We start from the raw sequence: 17,799 nt of genomic DNA, 5'->3' as shown, positions 1-17,799 counted from the left end.
TGTTTATCATGGAAGCAGTGGAACTCCTCATCACGTACAATGAGAATGGGCTCCTAATTAGAATAAGTTATATTCCATGTGTGTAGGATATGTCAAAATACGGTCTGTTGTCATGTAGAGCTGAAAAGAATGAACAAACAGATAAGTAAATAAATCTGCACACGGCGGAGGCACTTGGTGGAAGAGTGGGCCACACGGTGAAACCTGTAGTTACACTAGGGACGGTGGTGCACACAGGAGGCTGAGGCAGGAGAACCAGGAGTTCAAAGCCAGTCTCAGAAATTTAGTGAGGCCCTAAGCAACTTAAAGGTGGCTTGGTATGTGGCCCAGGGATTAAGCACCCTCAGGCTCAATCCCTGGTAGAGAGAGAGAGAGAGAGAGAGAGAGAGAGAGAAAGAAAACTGCAGTCGATACCAGAAAATTCCACAGGAAAACACCGTAAGAGGCAGAAAGGAAGGAAGGAAGGAAGGAAACAAACTGCAGTCGATACCAGAAAATTCCACAGGAAAACACCGTAAGAGGCTTGGTGGAGCACCCTCACACTAAGGAGGAAGACAGACCTGCAGTCTGACCTAGAGTGGGAAGGGGCTGCTTCTCCCAGGCCTGTATGGCCTCTGGAGCTCTGTGACCCCCAGGACCCCCAGGGACCCAGCCGTGGGCGGCTCAAGTCCCACCAGGCCAAGGGCAGGGAACGGGGTCATGAGCCGTCAGCGGGCACTCCTGGCAGGGGCTCCCTCGGCACCTCTCAGACACACCCTCCGAGGCCGCTCTCTGCAGCTCTTCAGGCATTTCTTCTCTTGGCGGCTGGAGAGGCGGTGGAGGAGAAGATCCACCCCAGGTTGGAGCAGCCCAAAGCCCTGCCTACACAGCCCAGAAGCTGCGGGCCTGGGCAGGGCTCTGCTTCACAGCTCAGGTTCTCTCTAGAAAACACAAGGAGCATTCCTTGCAGCCTCCTGGGGGGAAAGAGACGGTTCTCGCCCTTCTGCCTGCCTTTTGCACAGCGGAGTGGTCTGCTTTAGCTGCTCTCGGGCATCCCCAGTGACCTGGAGCCACCCTGCACTCCTCCAGGGGGCCTCGGCCATGCTTCACACTGACAGTCCCCAGCTCGCTCCCTTCCCACAGCTTCTGGAAGCTGCTGCAGACAGCTGGGTGCTTGGGAGCAGCCGGCAGCCTGAAGTGGCGTCTCCGTGAGTGGTGACACTGAGACTTTCACAAGGGTTTCTTCCCTTAAAGACAATTGCTTAAACCAGAGAAATTATATTAACTTTACCAGCATAAAGTTTCCAAATACGACACCCGAATATTAAATACTATTTTTATATTTAGTTTTTTAAACCTACACAAAACATTACAACTATGCCCATTAATGGGGTGTGTGTGATGTTTCGATCATGTGTGCACTTTGCATTGGGGAAATCAGACTGAACATCGCTATTTCCTCAAGCATTCATTGTTCTTTATGGTGGAAACATCCGGAAGGCCTCTGGGGGCGTGAGGCGGGAGGTTACTGCCATCCAGGGCCTGCAGCCTGGCCACAGAGCCAGAAACCCTCCTGGCCATGTAGCCATGCTGGCCAGGATCAGCCTACCCCCGTCCCCCATCCCTAGCCACCACCATCCTGCTCTCAACTTCTATGAGACCAGTTCAGATTCTACAAATGAGTGAGGACAGACAGTGCTTGTCTTTTTGTGGAAAAAAAAAAAAAAAACTTAATCTAATAGCTACATTGGGGCTGAGTGTGGCTGGTAGAGCACTTGCGTACCATATGCAAGGCCAGGGTTCAATCCTCAGCCCCACACAAGAGAAAAACACACCTGCATCTTCACATGGTGTCCTAAACCTGAGCCCACCTAAGTTAGAACATGAGACTAGCAGTCCCAGAAGGGGTCTGAGTGCCTCCCCTCTGTTCAGAGGCTGGACCTGAAGAGACACTTCATCTTTCAGTGCTGACTTTAATCCCCAGCCTGGCAGCAGTTCCCCGTTGGCAAGGACTGTGCTCAGAACTCCCTGAGGCCAGGGCCCTGCCCTAGGGCCTCAGAGCAAGGGCAAACACCAGCCCACTCATAACACACACAACTCTATCATCACAACACGACAGAATCACGGCACTCTTGAATTTTCACTATGGACCTGAGAAACTGATGTGACTCCATTTTTGAGAAACCAGCCTCTACCTCAGAGCAAGGCCTGTCCAAAGGAAGGGGGTGTGACCCTTGTCCTTGAAAAAACCCAGGAGCACTCCTAGGCAGACAGCCCCCCTGCTGACTTGTTTGTCTGTAAATAACAGGAGAGGTCTGAGGTGCCAGGTGTCCCTGACTCAGTCACCATAGGTCAGGACCCAAAGCAACCCCTAGCAACCACCAATCAGCATGAGACAGGGAAATACCTGGGATGCCAGATGACTCCCCCCCCCCCAGTAGTTTAGGGTGGTTGATAAATTGTTGGGAAACCATATACTTCAGAAGGTACATCCCTCGTGGCTTAAACCAATCGGTTCAAATGAATCCCCCTCTTGTACTAACCAATACCTTTACCCAACTTGTTTCCGCCAATGAATATGCTAATCAATATTAAGAGTTGTGATTTGACTTTCCCGCGATATGAAATGATTTGCTGTGTGATGTTGTGACACACCAAAAACCTATAAAATCTCACTTGTCAAAGGACCAGGACTCACTCCTCGGGACCACTGCTTCAGGAGAGGTTGTGAGTCCAGGCTCCAGCTTGCAATAAAGACTCTTGTATGACTGCATCGGACTCGGCTCCTGGAGCTCTATTGGGTCCCACGAATCTGGCCTTACAAATCAAGGTAGAAAATCTACAGCAGCAGCATACACATGATTTCAACTAGACATTACATGCAAGACAGGAAACAGGCATTCTTGTTTACCACAGGAAGGTAAGCAATCCATTTCATCAATCGCAAAGGGGTCTAGAGAATGGAAAACACTTCTGCTACAAACAGGAACTTTTACAGACAGATCACACAAAAGGAGTTCTGCCTTTCAAATGCATGGCCGTGATGCAACTCATTCTCACTCCCATTCCCTTCCACTATCCCAAGCACCAAAGGACTCTAAAGAACTGGGGTGAGCAGAGAACAAAAGTGCCCTGTGATCACTGCTGATTGCCTATACCCTCCCTGCAAGACCCCAGCACCACCATAGTACTGCTGAGCTGCATGGTGGGGACAGGCAGGAGCTCTCCTGGGGCAGAGACAGAGTATAACCTAGGGGTGGCTGCTGAGCTGCATGGTTTGGACAGGCAGGAGCCCTCCTGGGCAGAGACAGAGGAACCTAGGGGTGGCTGCTGAGCTGCATGGTGGGCACAGGCAGGAGCTCTCCTGGGCAGACACGAGGGGAACGTAGGTGTGACTGCTGAGCTGCATGGTGGGCACAGTCAGGAGCTCTCCTGGGCAGAGACAGAGGAACCTAGGGGTGGCTGCTGAGCTGCATGGTGGGCACAGGCAGGAGCTCTCCTGGGCAGAGACAGGGGGGAACCTAGGGGTGGCTGCTGAGCTGCATGGTGGGGACTTGCAGGAGCCCTCCTGGGGCAGAGACAAGGGGGAACCTAGGGATGGCTGCTGAGCTGCATGGTGGGGACAGGCAGGAGCCCTCCTGGGGCAGAGACAAGGGGGAACCTAGGGATGGCTGCTGAGCTGCATGGTGGGCACAGGCAGGAGCTCTCCTGGGCAGAGACGGGGGGAACCTAAGGATGGCTGCTGAGCTGCATGGTGGGGACATACAGGAGCCCTCCTGGGCAGAGACAGAGGGGAACCTAGGGACGGCTGCTGAGCTGCATGGTGGGGACTTGCAGGAGCCCTCCTGGGCAGACACAAGGGGAATGTAGGGGTGGCTGCTGAGCTGCATGGTGGGGACATACAGGAGCCCTCCTGGGCAGAGACAGAGGGGAACCTAGGGATGGCTGCTGAGCTGCATGGTGGGGACATACAGGAGCCCCTCCTGGGGCAGATACAAGGGGAACCTAGGGATGGCTGCTGAGCTGCATGGTGGGGACAGTCAGGAGCTCTCTCATTGAGGAGCTATCTTCAAGCAGAGTTAGGGTGGACTGTATAGGTGTGTTGTGCTCCATGGTGTGGATCAGTAGAAGGTCTGTTAATACAAAGGCTGGTAAGAGTCCTGTCAGAGAGCCTAGCAACCACCCCAAACTCTGGTATGGTTGGGACCAGCAACAGGCCAGTGTGGGGAGGCTCAGATGTGGCTGGAGGAGGGTCACCGTTTGGTTGGTGTCAGATTTCAAAGTTCTGTATGCCATTTGTACTCCACCCTGGGCAAAGGGAATCAGCAGCACTGTTATCTGCAGAGCCAGATTATTGATCAGGTACAAAGGATCGTATTCTTTACCCAGTAGCAGGAGAATCTTGGCAGGAAGGGAGCAGCACACATGGGCATAAAGCAGCCATGCTATGCCCACGGAAGACTGGCTGGGACACCAGCGGCTTCCTAAGATGGCAAACGCTACAGGCGGGTTTGTTCAACACCGCATCCAGTCCCTGCGACCTTGCCCCTCTGTGTCCTGAGCTGGAGCCATGCAAATTCCATTTTCATCCTGTCTGTGGATCTGGGTTTGCTAAGTACTCTAAATTCAGCAAAGCCTCACATTCCTGGGCCGGGTGGCGTCTCACAAGGTCTTTCTGGGCTAGAAAGGCAGTAACCAGGGAAAGGCACTGTGTAAGTTGGACTACTCTGGGACCCACACTCTTCTGGGTAGGCCTCTCCCTAATCCCCACTGGCCTCCAGATGCCCATCAACAAATCCACTGCAAGGGATTCAGTTATCAGCACAGGAACCATAACCAACACAGTATTGCAGAAAGCATAGCTTGAATTTGGCTCTGGATCTAACACACTGAAACCAACATTAGAGAGAATCTGGGGAAGAAGTTCGTCTGAAGTTGGCAAAGAGGCTTTCTGCTGTAGGGACTCTTACTGCAAAGCTTGTCCCGCTGAGCCCCTGCTGATCCTTGACTTCCCGCCTCCCACAGAATGCCACTGCTCCTCAGTCAGGAATGGTTTTCCCTGGAAGGACCTCAGGCCATGTCTGGTACATCCTGGAGGGCAAAGGACATCCCAGTGTCCCCTGGCAGGTAGAGGCCCAGGATACTGCTGAATCTCCCACAGCAAGCAGGACACAGCCCACCACACAGTTAGCTGCCCCCAGAAGCCAGCTGTGCAAAGCCTGAGGGGCCTGCTCCAGCAAGCAGCAGCTGCCCCAGTCCTGCCCACCCTGGACTGTGCAGAGCTGTCCACCGGGCGAGGCAGAGCTCCACCAAGCTGCCCATTGGACTGTGACCTGGACCATGCGGTGGCACTTCTTGCCCTTCATGCCTAGATCCTGACATGGCTCATTTTCCACCATAGCGCGTCCCTGGCAACAAAGGCCCTGGCCAGGGCCACGGCCCCAGCCAACAGGCCACCTCCACCCGACAACGCCCCTGTCTGCCAAGGCACCTCTTTGCCCCCAGTCCTGTGGGCACACCAGCCACAGGACTGTGAGCGCATGCCCCACACCTGCTACATCTCGTGAGACTGCTGCCCAGCTCCAAGGTCAGTGTGCTTGGTGCAGTTCCTCCAGATCCATCATACCGCAAGACTGAAGTGGGGCCTGCCTTTTCACTGTTTTATCACAAGTATTGTGATTTAACAGTAAATCTTTAGATTTGTTACACAGCACAAGAATTAAACACACACACAGAACTAACAGGCACTAATGGAGACGTGACATGAGAAAACAGCAAGTGTGCTACTGGCCAGATCTATAGCAGGACAGATGCTCATGAAACCTCAGCTCAGCTGTCTGAATCCATCAGAAGGCCAACAAGAAAAGGTGGGTAGAGTTCTAGGGGTAAGGAGCTTAAGTACAAACAGGAGCCATGGGGACCACACCAGGCTTTAAGCAACGCAGAGCCCAAATGAGACCAGCATGCTACACACTTCCTCCAGCTCAAGAGCTGACGTCGGGAGACAGGCAGCCCTGGACGGGCAACAACGTTAAAGAGAGCTCGTCAGCCATCCAACAGAGGGACAGACCCAACAGAAAGAGCGGCAGGAGGGTGAAAAGGAGGGAGCAGTTGGGAAATATTTACAACTGCTCCAAAGAGATTCAGGACATCAATTGACTGGGGGTGGCTTTAAAGGGAGACATTCTTTTAATAGTGCAAAGTTTTGGTGTGAATGACTAAATAAATCATGCACAGATGCGATATGAAATGTCAGAAAAAAATAGGTTTCAATGAAACAACCCTGACTGTTGTGGACATGAGCCTGACGAGCTGCATAAACAGAGGGCAACGGAAAGCACTGCCCGGAGCTTGGGAGAGGAGACGGCTGCAGACACAGCCTCAGCACACGCACCTGAGGCGAGCGCCACAGCCCAGGGAAACAGGCAGGGAGAAGTGCCGAGGAGGAGGGGCCCCTCAACAGGGCCGTCCAGAGCGCAGCAGGAAGAACAGGACAGTGTCCCTCAAACATCAGATTCCAAGCAGACAAGGCAGTGTCTACCACCCTAGGGAGCAGGGGCCACCTGCAGAAGAGGACGGAACAGGAGGCCAGCACTGAGGGCTCCTGGGCCGGCAGCACTTCCTGGAGAAGACGGCTGTGGACAGACAGGGAGGGCAGACATCCCAGGCCATGCCAGGGTGTGGAGGAGCGCTGTCGTCAGCTTCCTCCAGGGCGAGCACAAGTCCTGGCCACAGTGGTGCTAACTCTGTGACCTGGGCAAGCCTCCTCTACCCAACCTCATTTCTCAGCTGCAAGAGGGCTCATAAGTGGCTACCTACTGTCCCGTGAGGATTAAGATAGTGACAGAAAGCTTCCAGGGCCAGATTTTTGTTTTAATATTTATTTTTTAGTTGTAGTTGGACACAATACCTTTATTTTACTTATTTATTTTACAACACCTGGAAACATCCGCAGCCGCGGAGGCCTGCGGTGTCTGGCAGCCTCTTTCAAGGGCTGGTTTCCATAGCCACAGGGCAGCACCGTGACCCTGTAATGCAGAACCATGGTGTCAGATAATGACCCCCCACTCTTTCAAAGCCCCTCCTCAGAACATCTATCTTCTGATCCTGAGGGCTGAATAATCACATCCAGGTCAAAATAACATGCCTTACCTGGTAGAGAAGTGGCATGGGAAGGGTCCCCATAGTGTCCGTGATGAGGAGGAGAAAGGCCGATTCCTGGCTGGGACTGAGAGTAAGGAGGTGTGGCCACATAACCTTGTCGGCTCATTGTGAAAATATCATTCCCAAGCTAGTTCTAGAAAAGAGCCCTGCAACAGAAAAACACTTATCAACAGAGGGTTTTAGTTACTAAATATCCAAAATACAGACACTGCTAATAAGTGACAGTTTGAGCTTAGGCAGAAGGACCAGGTGGCACGTCACACCCTAAAGGGCAGCCAGAGTCCTCTGAAACTCAGGAGCATCACTTCAACAGTCGTGGGCCAATTCTCAGGCACAACACCTGGAAACATCCGCAGCTGCGGAGGCCTTCGGTGTCTGGCAGCCTCTCTCAAGGGCTGGTTTCCATAGCCACAGGGCAGTATCATCTCGTGCAACTGGCCAACCACTGGCTGCCAGCCGGCTGTATTCACAGGCTTTTTAACTCAAATCTGTATAGTGCTCTTCTAACCAGCAATTATAACCTGGTAGTTCTGACAAAGAGAAGTCAGCCCAGCAAATACAGCAGAAGATAAAGTTGGTCATGGCCTTATTTTGTGAGTCATGATTTGGCCAAGCTGAGAGGCAGCTATACCATTTCAAAGTTACCAGTGGTTTCTCAGTAGAAGACAGAATTTCTGTCTGATTTAAATGATATCACACTTCTAAGAACATAGCATCTGTAAGAAAAAAAGTGTAATTTCATGTGTGTGTAGGCATAAACACTCCCAAATGTAACAGAACCATCTCAAGTCTCTCAGAACCCCAACATTGGTTTGCTTTAAATTTTTCATTTTCCCAGGTTTTCACATAAGAGACAGTTCATAGGACTATTTTCAAAAAGAATTTTATAACAAGGCAGAAAGTGTTCTAAATCCTGCCCCCAAAAAGTGAGTTTTCAATCCATGTCTTTAATACTTAGCTGTGTGACATGGTATGAGAGGTACCAGCCTCTGCTCTTTTAGAAAAGACCCCCCCCCCCCCGTCCTTTTGAGATGCACAACCCTGGCTCTGCAGTTTCTCTCCAGTGTCTGTACCCAGCATGGGCACGTTGTTCCTTTTGCTCTTATTCAGTGCCTTTTAAGGTAAAGGTTGGTGATACCTGCTAAGACTTGGAATCTGTCTATGTCCAGGAATGACATTCAAATTTAAAATCTGAAGCCCAAAGTTGGTGATTTGGTTGCATTTTCAGGTTAAAATATAAGTTTGTAAAATCAAAGCAAACAAGTAAAAAATATGAGATGGCTTTGTTCTTGGACTGGCAGAAAGAGAGAGGCAACAGGTCTCTGGTCAGCTTTGTGGACCACGGCTCTTTCCCCTCCTCCCACACAGTGGAGAGAGACGTGGCAGGCTGGGCTTCCTTCCCAGACTGTAGGAAGCAAGTGGCTGGATACACCCTCCAGTAGCCCCCAGCTGGGGAGAAAAGGGGACAGGGGTGTTCTCTGGAGAGCGTGGAACCCCAGCCTCAGCTGGCCCTGGGAGGAATTGCTTCCTCCCCGCCCTTGCCACGTCAAACTTCCTCGCACCCCACAGAGTCCAGAAACCTGACTCAGCTTCAAGTGGCGACGTGGCAGAAAGCCACCTGGCACAGATGGCTTGGGGTCAAAACCTGGGCAGCTGCAACCCGGAGAGACCCCAGCCCCCTGCCTAGCCGTGTGCATCTCTCACCCTGGAACAAGATCGGGACTTGGTCGTGTTGCCATCCAGACTTCGTGAAGCTCAAGGATACAGTTGCCATTTCTACTAAGAACACCTCTAACGCGTTCTTCCTCCAAGAAGGAGTAGACTAAGTTAATACGGGAAGAGAACGTCCAGCGATCACACTGGAGGACATGGCCACAGGACTCACCAGGCAGCTTCCTCGTCCAAGGTACGGAGGGACAGGTGAAGTGCCCGCCCCCTGCCTCTGCTGGCCTCCAACCAGCCTGAAGACCACAGGCGGAGAGCGCCCCTCCCAGTCTGCACAGAAGTCCAGGGAGTATAGGTCCCTCCTATCCCTCCCCAGTGTCTACACCCGGCCGGAGGACCATCAGGCTGAGCAGATCTCTCCCCATCATCTCTAACTTGCCTGAGGACCAAGGACACCTGTGCCCCGCCATCATTTCTAACCAGCCGGGGGACCGCGGGCAGTGGGTGTCCCCCGGCCCCCAATCTGTGGGAGGGCCACCGGCTGAGCGGGTCCTTCCCCCAGCCCCTGTCTTACTGAGGGCCACCGGCTGAGCGGGTCCTTCCCCCGGCCCCTGTCTTACCGAGGGCCACCGGCTGAGCGGGTCCTTCCCCCGGCCCCTGTCTTACCGAGGGCCACCGGCTGAGCGGGTCCTTCCCCCGGCCCCTGTCTTACCGAGGGCCACCGGCTGAGCGGGTCCTTCCCCCGGCCCCTGTCTTACCGAGGGCCACCGGCTGAGCGGGTCATTCCTCTGGCCTCCAACCTGACTGAGGACCGGCAGGATGCGTCCCTCCCCAGTCCCCCAACCGAGGACCACCGGGCTGGGCGGTTCCTCTCCTGGCCTCCAACCTGCCTGAGGACCACCAGGCTAAGCGGGGGTCCCTCCCGCCGCCCGCGAGCTTGGGCCGGGGGCAGTACCTGAAGCTCGGCTTCTCGCGCCGGCGACCGCTTGCCAGCGCCTTTCCTGTTGGAGTCTCCCCTCCCGGCGCCCGAGCCGCGCGGAGCTGGACTGCCACGTCAGACCCGCGGCTCAGCGTCGCGGGGCTGGACCAGCGCTCCCCAACGCGCACGCGCAGGGTCCGGGGGCGGAGCCACGAGGGCGGGGCCATGTGGAGGGCGGGGCCACCGAGAGCGGCACGACCGCCGTCGGGGCGAGGCGGCCCGGCCGTCAGGGCGGGGACCTGGGGCGGGGCGGGGCGGGGCCGCCGAGAGCCGCCAGACCTGGGTCGGTGCCGCCTGGCGGTCGGGGCCGGGACCTAGGGAGGGGCGGGCCACCCAGAATCGCCGGGCGGCGGGATGGGTGGCGATGGCCTGGCGCCCTTCTTGCTCTTCTTCTCGCGCTTTCCCGGCTTTCGCGGGTTCTCCCCGCCGGCGTCCCACCCCTCTGCACGCCGGGCCTCGGTGGCGTTGCCCGGCGGAGCCCGGGGCCGGGCGGGCGCACAGGCCGGCCGAGCTTCACCGGCAGGCGGCGCTGCGCCCGCGCTCTGCGGCCTGGGGCGGCCCTGCCGGGCTTCTGCGTGGGGCTGCTGCAGCGGTGCCTGCACCCGGTGTGCGGGACACGGATGGCGCCCCGGCCAGGAGCCTCAGCCGCGCGGAGTCTGCGCCCCCGGGAGACGCCTGCCCCGCGGCTGGCTGGAGGCCGGACCACCGCGCTGTCAGCAGAAGGTCTTCAGCCCATCGATTTCGCTGCCCTGTGCGCTACTCAACGTTTACAAAACAGTCCGCACTGGGATTTGTTTTTCAAAATGTGCTTTCTTCTGGGCTACCGAAAATTAAAGCTACTACACATTCCTTGCTGATGCGCCACTAGGTAAGACTCATAAGGGAACACTGCGGAGGTGACAGAGGAATTGTGCAGGAATTTTAAGTCAGTTCAAGCTTCTGGCTCCTTTCCCCGCTCCATGAGATTTTAAGCGATGGTGACCACTCTCATGGCTTCAGCATTGACGAGGCTTGAAAATCCGTGCTAAAGTCTTGTTTTGCTTCTCCTATTCCTCATAAGATGGATTTATGAAGTCTGGCTTGCATGGCTTGTAAGAGTGCTGGTGGAGGTGCTCATGTCACAGTTCAGCTCCGAGAGGAGGACGGCTATGCCAGCAAGGGTGGGAAGCATCGGGCCTCTTGATGGCTGGCCTGCTCACTGGCCCTGCACAGCTGTCTGGATTGTAAATTCATCCTCAGCCCTGGCTCAGAGGCCCACTGTCTGACACCAGGACTGGCAGCTGTGGTTTCCAGTTCCTACATGGTGACGCTGGAAAAGACTTTAAATCAACTCCATATTCAGTGAGCATTGAGTGTGAACTAATCATTCAGTAGGTTAACAGACGGCGGCTCCTTCAGAACATAAAATGAGCCACTATTCTTAAAGCTAGTTGGAAGTCATGCCAGTGCTTCCTGCCCACATTCACCTGTTCGTTGGCACTTTGGTGTCCCTCCAATCTGCTGCTTCCCCCATCTTCTAGGACTGTGTGACATCTGAGCTCTGGACTTACTGAGGTGCTGCCTGGCCGTATGGTTTCACCAGCAGCTGGAGTGCTCAACACAGTCCTCTTGTTCCTCTGAAATGGCCACTGGGCTTCAGTTTGCTTCCATTCTCCTGGCCCCAAGGGCTCACCTCTTTTATGACTGACCTTATTCCTGTGGTGGCCACTGCCTTCCACTGTGAGGGCCAGGTGATTTCTCAGCCTGCCACGGGCCACCAGCCCTATTGCCAAGCCTCTGACATTCCCTGTGCAACCACTCCATCACCCAGGTAACCACAGCCTGACAGCAGGTGGGTCAGGTGGGTCAGGGAAGGCAGGGTCCTGGTCCCTGCCCTTCAGGGTCCTGCTCTAAGCTTTAAAGGGGAAAGAAAGCAGAACAAGTGAGCATAAGACTACATGGAAAGAGAAGTGGTTCCCTGACAGCACTCAAGATTCCTTCTCATGGGCCTCTGAGGTCAGAGCCCAGGTGCTCTAAGCATTTATGGAGCTCAGTCTGGAGTTTCTAATTCCATAATTCCAAAAACAGTTTTGAAGAAGCTTTTTTTTTTCTCCATTATGTAAGGTCCTTGGTAAGCATCTGGAAGGCCATCTTAAATGACAGCCCCCCTTTTAAGAAGAATTTTACTTTCCCACCCAAGGGCTTTTCTGAGAAAGGCTCACTTCTCCCTCATACCAACCCCACCCTTCACCACTGGCATGAGGACTGGCCTGGCTCTAATCCCTGAGCCTGCCCCATAAAAGTCCCAAACCCAGGCCTGTTTTGCCTCTCTCCATCTATGGAGAGATGGCCTTTATTTATTTATTTATGGAGAGATGGCTCTGATAAATAAACTCTCGTGTGTGTCTCTGCCTGGTCTCTGCTTTCATTTCTTGCTTGCCTGTCTCCCAGTTCCTCACTTTCCTGACATTGGTACCGAAACCCAGGATTGGGTTCCCCAATGTGCCCGCTCCCCTCTTTGAGGTCACTAAGCATCCCTAGGCCCCAGTTTGAATTCCATCATGGGACCAGGTCCTCCATTCTGCTAAATGACCTCTCTGCACCCACCACTGGACATTGCACATAAGACAGCTGTCTCCAGTTAACCTAAAGGATTCTTGAAACATTCGGCACTCCCAGGGTTACTGTGTGGTCTGGGGCACCCCAGCCACAGCTTCACAGCTACAGCTGATCCCTACTGTCAACCGAGTCTATAGGTCATCTTTTATTTGGGTCCTGGGTTTTGAGCTCTCTCTCACCCTGGACCTAACCCCCCCCAAAACTTATCCACTTGTGCAATCAGATGTGGCCTCAATATCTTGTGGATAATGACTCTACATGGCTGCTTAATGGCACTCTAGATCCCAATATTATCAGGGATCTTTTCAACTATTGTGAGCATTCAGGAAAATGGAAAGAGATATCATACATTCAGGCCTTCTCCTTTCTATGTTCTGAGCCCTCTCTCTGCAACTCTTGTCCTCACGCACAAGTCCTCTTAGCTCTCACCTACCCTACGCCTGCCTCCAAAGGGACAGAAAATCCTACCCAGGACACCTCCTCCTTCAACCTAGCAGATGAGCCCTCACCATGGCACAACCCTCTTTCTGATGAAGCCACCGCAGCAATTGTCCCCTCGGCCCCTCCATCCTTTCCTCTTGGTACTGACTCATGGGCTGCCACTGCCCAACCCGCATCTCTGTGCCCTCTATGCAAGCTGGCTGGGGTAGATGCTGTCATCCGGTTCATGTGCCTTTCTCTTTGTCAGATCTTTCACAGATAGAAAAGTGGCCTGGACCCTATACTTCAAGCCCCCCCACATATATCAAAGAGTTCCAATATCTGACCCAATCATATGATTTAACCTCCCACGATGTCCATATGACCTTGCCTAACACCCTCCTGCCTGAGGAGCACAGGAGAGTCTGGGAGCAAGCTAGAAATTATGCTGATGAGGTACATCAGCCCTCCCCTGCCCATCCGATGGGCACTGAAGTGGTCCCTGATTGGGACCCCATCTGGGATTATGATTCACCTGGAGGAGTAACTAGTAGAAACCAACTCATTACTTGCCTCATGGCAGGACTTAGAAAGGCGGCCCATAAGGCTATCAATTATGAAAAGCTCCAGGGAGTCCTCCAAGTTAAGAATGAAACTCTACATTTTCAGACCCCCTGACCCAGGCTTTATTACAGTACACTAATCTGCCTCCTGACACTCCAGATGGGAGACCACTACTAATGACCTACTTTTTCTCCCAGAGTTTTCCCAATATTAAGGCCAAACTAAGGTGCCTCGAGAGGGGACCCCTAACTCCCCGAGCTGGGGTCCTGGGTGTGGCCTTTAAGGTGTGTAATGGGAGAGACGAGAAGGCCTGGAAGCAGAAATATCAGATGCTCGCTCAAGCTGTCCGTCCAGCCTCAGCATCTGTCCCTGGTTCCACTGGCCCTTGGAAGGTCCCTTGGGACTGCCTGGACCCTGTTTTAAATGTGGTCAGATGGGTCCCTGGGCTTGCACATGTCCTAAGCCTCACAAGCTTCTGGGCCCTTATCCTAAGAACCATCAGGGGGGACCCTGGGTCATTGATTGTCCCTGAGTCCATAATGGCCCCTGGCCACCCGGCTCTTCTGGTTCTCCTTTCCAACTCTCAGGACTGGCTACAGAGAATCAAGGAGGCCCGGGTCCCCATCACCGGACACTGCCATCCCTCCACGGGAACCCAGGGTAGCTGTGCGGGCCTGTCTCCTTCCTCCTGGACTCCAGGGCTACATATTCAGTCCTCAAGGAGTTCTGGGGCCTACTAGCAACCCTTACAGACACCTGGCTTTGTTTGTGCCTTGGGCTCTCTAGTTTTTACCCTCTCCTTTTTGGTCATTCCACAGTGCCCTGTTCCCCTTATGGGAAGGGACATCCTCACAAAGTTGGGGACTATGCTTTCCTCCTTCCCTCATATTCACTTCCATCCAGACCCCCTGCCGCTCCCCTGACCCTCACCCTGACCTTAGGACCGTCCCCGATTCCACCTGCCAGTGCCCTTCCCATTGCCTCCTTCTGAGGTGGACCCTACTGTCTGGGATGCTTCACACCAGGAGCCCATTCAATCATTCAAGACCCCCTCCCTTTTCTGCCCAGTCACAATGCCCACTCTCCCTCCTTGCTGCTGCGTCCCTCCCCTTCGCAGAGCAGCCTGTCAGGCTCCTGACACAAGCCGCTTCTTAGCCCAGGCGTGTGTGTGACTAGTCCTGGGCACTTGTCTTCACTGATGCCAGTGACTCCATCATGTTCTCCCACCAGCTTTGCTCTCCCCTCCGGGGATCGGAGCTGCTTTGGGACCCTGGCCCGAGGGCCCAGGACAATGACCACACACCTTCCTCCATTCACGCAGCACCCTTCTTCATCCCCACGCAGGCCTCATCTGGGTAAGTGACTTTGCCCCTCCCCTCCACTCCTAGAGGCGGCAGTGACAAGTGTCCTCTCTAGAACTTAGATCTTGGCCCAGCACCAAGATTCTCGCCCATTCCTTTACCTTGGCGAGTTCACTCTCAGGTCTTGGTTCTCAGCTCCTGAGCACAGCTCGTGGAAGCCCTGGTCTCTTTGTCAGATCTTTCACCAAGCAACCAAGACTCTCTATGGGCAGAGACCAGGACTAGGGAAGTAGTGGGTGACTCCCTTCTCTCAGTCCCAGACTCCAACTCGCCATGGGAAACCCCCAAGTCCCATCTGACTCTCCTCTCAGCTGCCTCCTGGCCCACCTCCTTGCCCACTTAGCCCGACTCTGTTTGCTCCTGATCTAAAGGCCCATGGACCAATTCAACCTTCCAATCTTCATGACTTTTGTGAGCGCTCAGGAAAATGGAAGGAAATCCCTATGTGCAGGCTTTCTCCTTTCCCCACTCTAAGCCTTCCCTTTGCTCCTCCTGCTCCCCAACCCACCTTCTACCTGCCACTAAAGCTCTGGATTCCTCCAGAGACCCTACTTCTAGGCAAACAAGGGACCCAGAGCTCTCCTACCTTGTGAAGCCGTAGGCAGCCATCTCCCTGGCCACGGCCACACTGAAGCTGACATTGAAATACGAAGGACAGACTCAGCTTGGTGAGAGGCCTAAGGGGAAAAGGTGTCAATTTAACTTTTCCCTTGGCTACAACACGGGAGAATGACTTCAAAACCCTCTCTATCTCCCTATCTTACAAGCACATTTCACCTTTACATAGCTGAAGAGGAGGGATTTGCTCTAGGAGTCCTCGGACACAGGCTGGGGCCAACCTTTGCCCCTGTGGCTTAGCTATTGAGGGGTCTTGACCCTACTGTTCAGGGAAGGGCCCCTTGCCTACCAATGTTGGCCGCAGCCTCTCTACTCATTCATGAGTCGAAAGAAACAGACCTTTAGTGCCCCACTCACCTAAAGAGTCTCCTCACCTACCAGGGCTTACGTTCCTTACCCCCCAGTGGCCATTTATCTCTACAGGTTTCCCTGGTGGAAGTTCCCAGTCTTATTCTCCACAGTGCTCACCTTTAAACCCTGCTACTCTCCCCCCACCCCTCAGGACTCTCCCACCTCTCCTCTCACCCATTCATGCATTGGAACTCTGGAGGAGATTCTCCCACACCCCTCCCACACACAGGAAGGCCCCTTGCTCCAGGTCATATACACATGGCCCACAGATGGCTCCTCCTTCCTGCAGGAGGGAGTCCGTGGGGCAGGGTCTGCTACACTCTAACCTCGGTTGTGGAAGAGCTTCCTCCCCCAAAACACATCCAATCAGCAGGCTGAACTGGTCGCCCTCACCAGAGCCTTCACTTTGGCAAAGGGAGCCTCCCTCCATGTCCACACTGACTCTAAATACCCCGTCCACATGCTTCTGTCCCACTCTGCTATCTGGAAGGAGAGCGGATTCCTTACCACCAAGGGAACTTCATTACTAATGCCCCCTGTATCTCTGATCTCCTTTAGGCCTCAGAGCTTCCCACTGCCATTGTGTCTGAAGGATGGCAGCTAAGAACCCCCTTCTCCAGTGGACACTTCCTTTCCTGACCTCTCTCCTTGCCACAGGCCTTTTGCTAATGCTTGCCCCCTGCGCCATTAGATGTATTCAAGATGAGGTGCCAAGGATCTCTAACCAAACTGTGAACCAGCTTCTGTCACAGGACTTCCAACCCCTCACCAAACTTGGCCATCCAGAGTCAGGGTCGCCCAGCGCCTCCCGCCCTCTCCACTGCCTCCATGACACCCCACACCCCTCACAAGGGTCCAGATGCTGCCCCTTCCCAGCAGGAAGAAGTAATAGAAGATCCATCTATGCCCCTGTCCCTTAAGGGACCCAATAACAAACAAAAAGCGGGTGGGGGGAGGATGTAAGGTCCTTGCTTAGCTTCTGGAAGGCCATCTTAAGTGACAGCCCCCATTTTTTAAAAGGTATTATTTTTTTTAAGTATTTATCTTTAGTTGGACAAAATACCTTTATTTTATTTATTTTTATATGGTGCCGAGGATCGAACCCAGGGCCTCTCATGTGCTAGGCACACACTCTACCATTGAGCCACAACCCCAGCCCAGTAAAACGTATTTTTTTTTATCCAGTTTTTCCTTTTTTTAATTGATTTATTTTTAAAAAAATACAGGACAACAGTGGAATGCATTACAATCCTTATTACACATATAAAGCACAGTCTTTCATATCTCTGTATATAAAGTACGTTCACACCAATTTATGCCATTATACATGTAATTTTTTTGCATTACAATTCTTAATATACATATATACCACAATTTTTCATATCTCAGTTTGTATATAAGGTATGTTGACACCCAATTCAAGTCTTCAGACATGTACTTTGTATAATAATGACCACCACATTCCACCATCCTTGCTAATCTCCTTCCCCCTCCTTTCCCTCCCACCCCTCTTTTCTATCTAGAATTAATTTAATCCTCCCATGCTCTCCCTCCCTACCCCACTATGAGTCGCCCTCCCTTATATCAGAGAAAACATTCGGAATTTGTTTTTTGGGGATTGGCTGACTCCACTTAGCATTATCTTCTTCAACGCCATTCATTTACCTGCAAATGCCATGATTTTGTTCTTTTCTTAATGCTGAGTAATATTCCATTATGTATAAAACAGCCACCATTTTAAGAGAATTTTTGCTTTCCCACCCTCCCAGGGTTCACCACTCCCTCATACCAACCCAACCCTTCACCACCACATTAGGACCAGCCTGGCTCTAATCCCTGAGCCTGCCCCATAAAAGCCCTGAACCCCGAGTCTGTGTGCCTCTCTGCACTCTAGAGAGATGGCCTTTATTTGTCAGAGCTGGGTATCTCTGCCTGGCCTCCATCTTTCATTTCTCGCTCTCCCGTCTCCCAGTCACTGGCTTTCCTTTCACATTATTAAATGACAAAACATGGGCTATTCTAAATGAGAAGCACAGCAAACAAAGCCAGGTTAAATGGGCTGATGGAAAGCGGGGTACAAGTGAAGCCAGAGTTAGACAG

General features: G+C 53.2%; 1 protein-coding gene and 1 long non-coding RNA gene across 4 annotated transcripts in view; one reads left to right on the top strand and one right to left on the bottom strand.

Annotated features, from left to right (window-relative positions):
- Sec24d (SEC24 homolog D, COPII coat complex component) overlaps nt 1–9,919 on the bottom strand; it is a 68,477-nt gene extending 58,558 nt beyond the window's left edge. Inside the window, exons 1-2 of one of the 3 annotated variants that reach the window (XM_046447117.2) lie at nt 9,764–9,919; nt 7,132–7,289 (exon numbers count right to left, since the gene is read on the bottom strand). In XM_046447117.2, coding sequence (XP_046303073.1) covers nt 7,132–7,249 — 118 coding nt within the window. In that variant the 5' untranslated portion in view covers nt 7,250–7,289; nt 9,764–9,919. Of the gene's footprint in view, nt 1–755; nt 805–7,131; nt 7,290–8,847; nt 9,055–9,763 lie in introns of those variants that run through there. The other 2 variants (XM_046447118.2, XM_058580127.1) reach the window with 2 other exon arrangements.
- A 133-nt stretch (nt 9,920–10,052) lies between these two features.
- LOC124094420 (uncharacterized) lies at nt 10,053–12,177 on the top strand. The gene is made up of 2 exons (XR_006852234.2): nt 10,053–10,655; nt 11,308–12,177. It is a non-coding gene; the product is annotated as an uncharacterized LOC124094420 (long non-coding RNA).
- Nucleotides 12,178–17,799: the final 5,622 nt, after the last annotated feature.

This window comes from Marmota monax, unplaced genomic scaffold (genome assembly GCF_021218885.2).
Source record: "Marmota monax isolate L192 unplaced genomic scaffold, Marmota_monax_Labrador192_F-V1.1 WCK01_AAM20220418_F8-fsc00400, whole genome shotgun sequence".
Taxonomy (NCBI): Eukaryota; Metazoa; Chordata; class Mammalia; order Rodentia; family Sciuridae; genus Marmota; species Marmota monax.
Note: the sequence above shows the minus strand (reverse complement) of the source record. Positions and strands in the feature narration are given on the sequence as shown.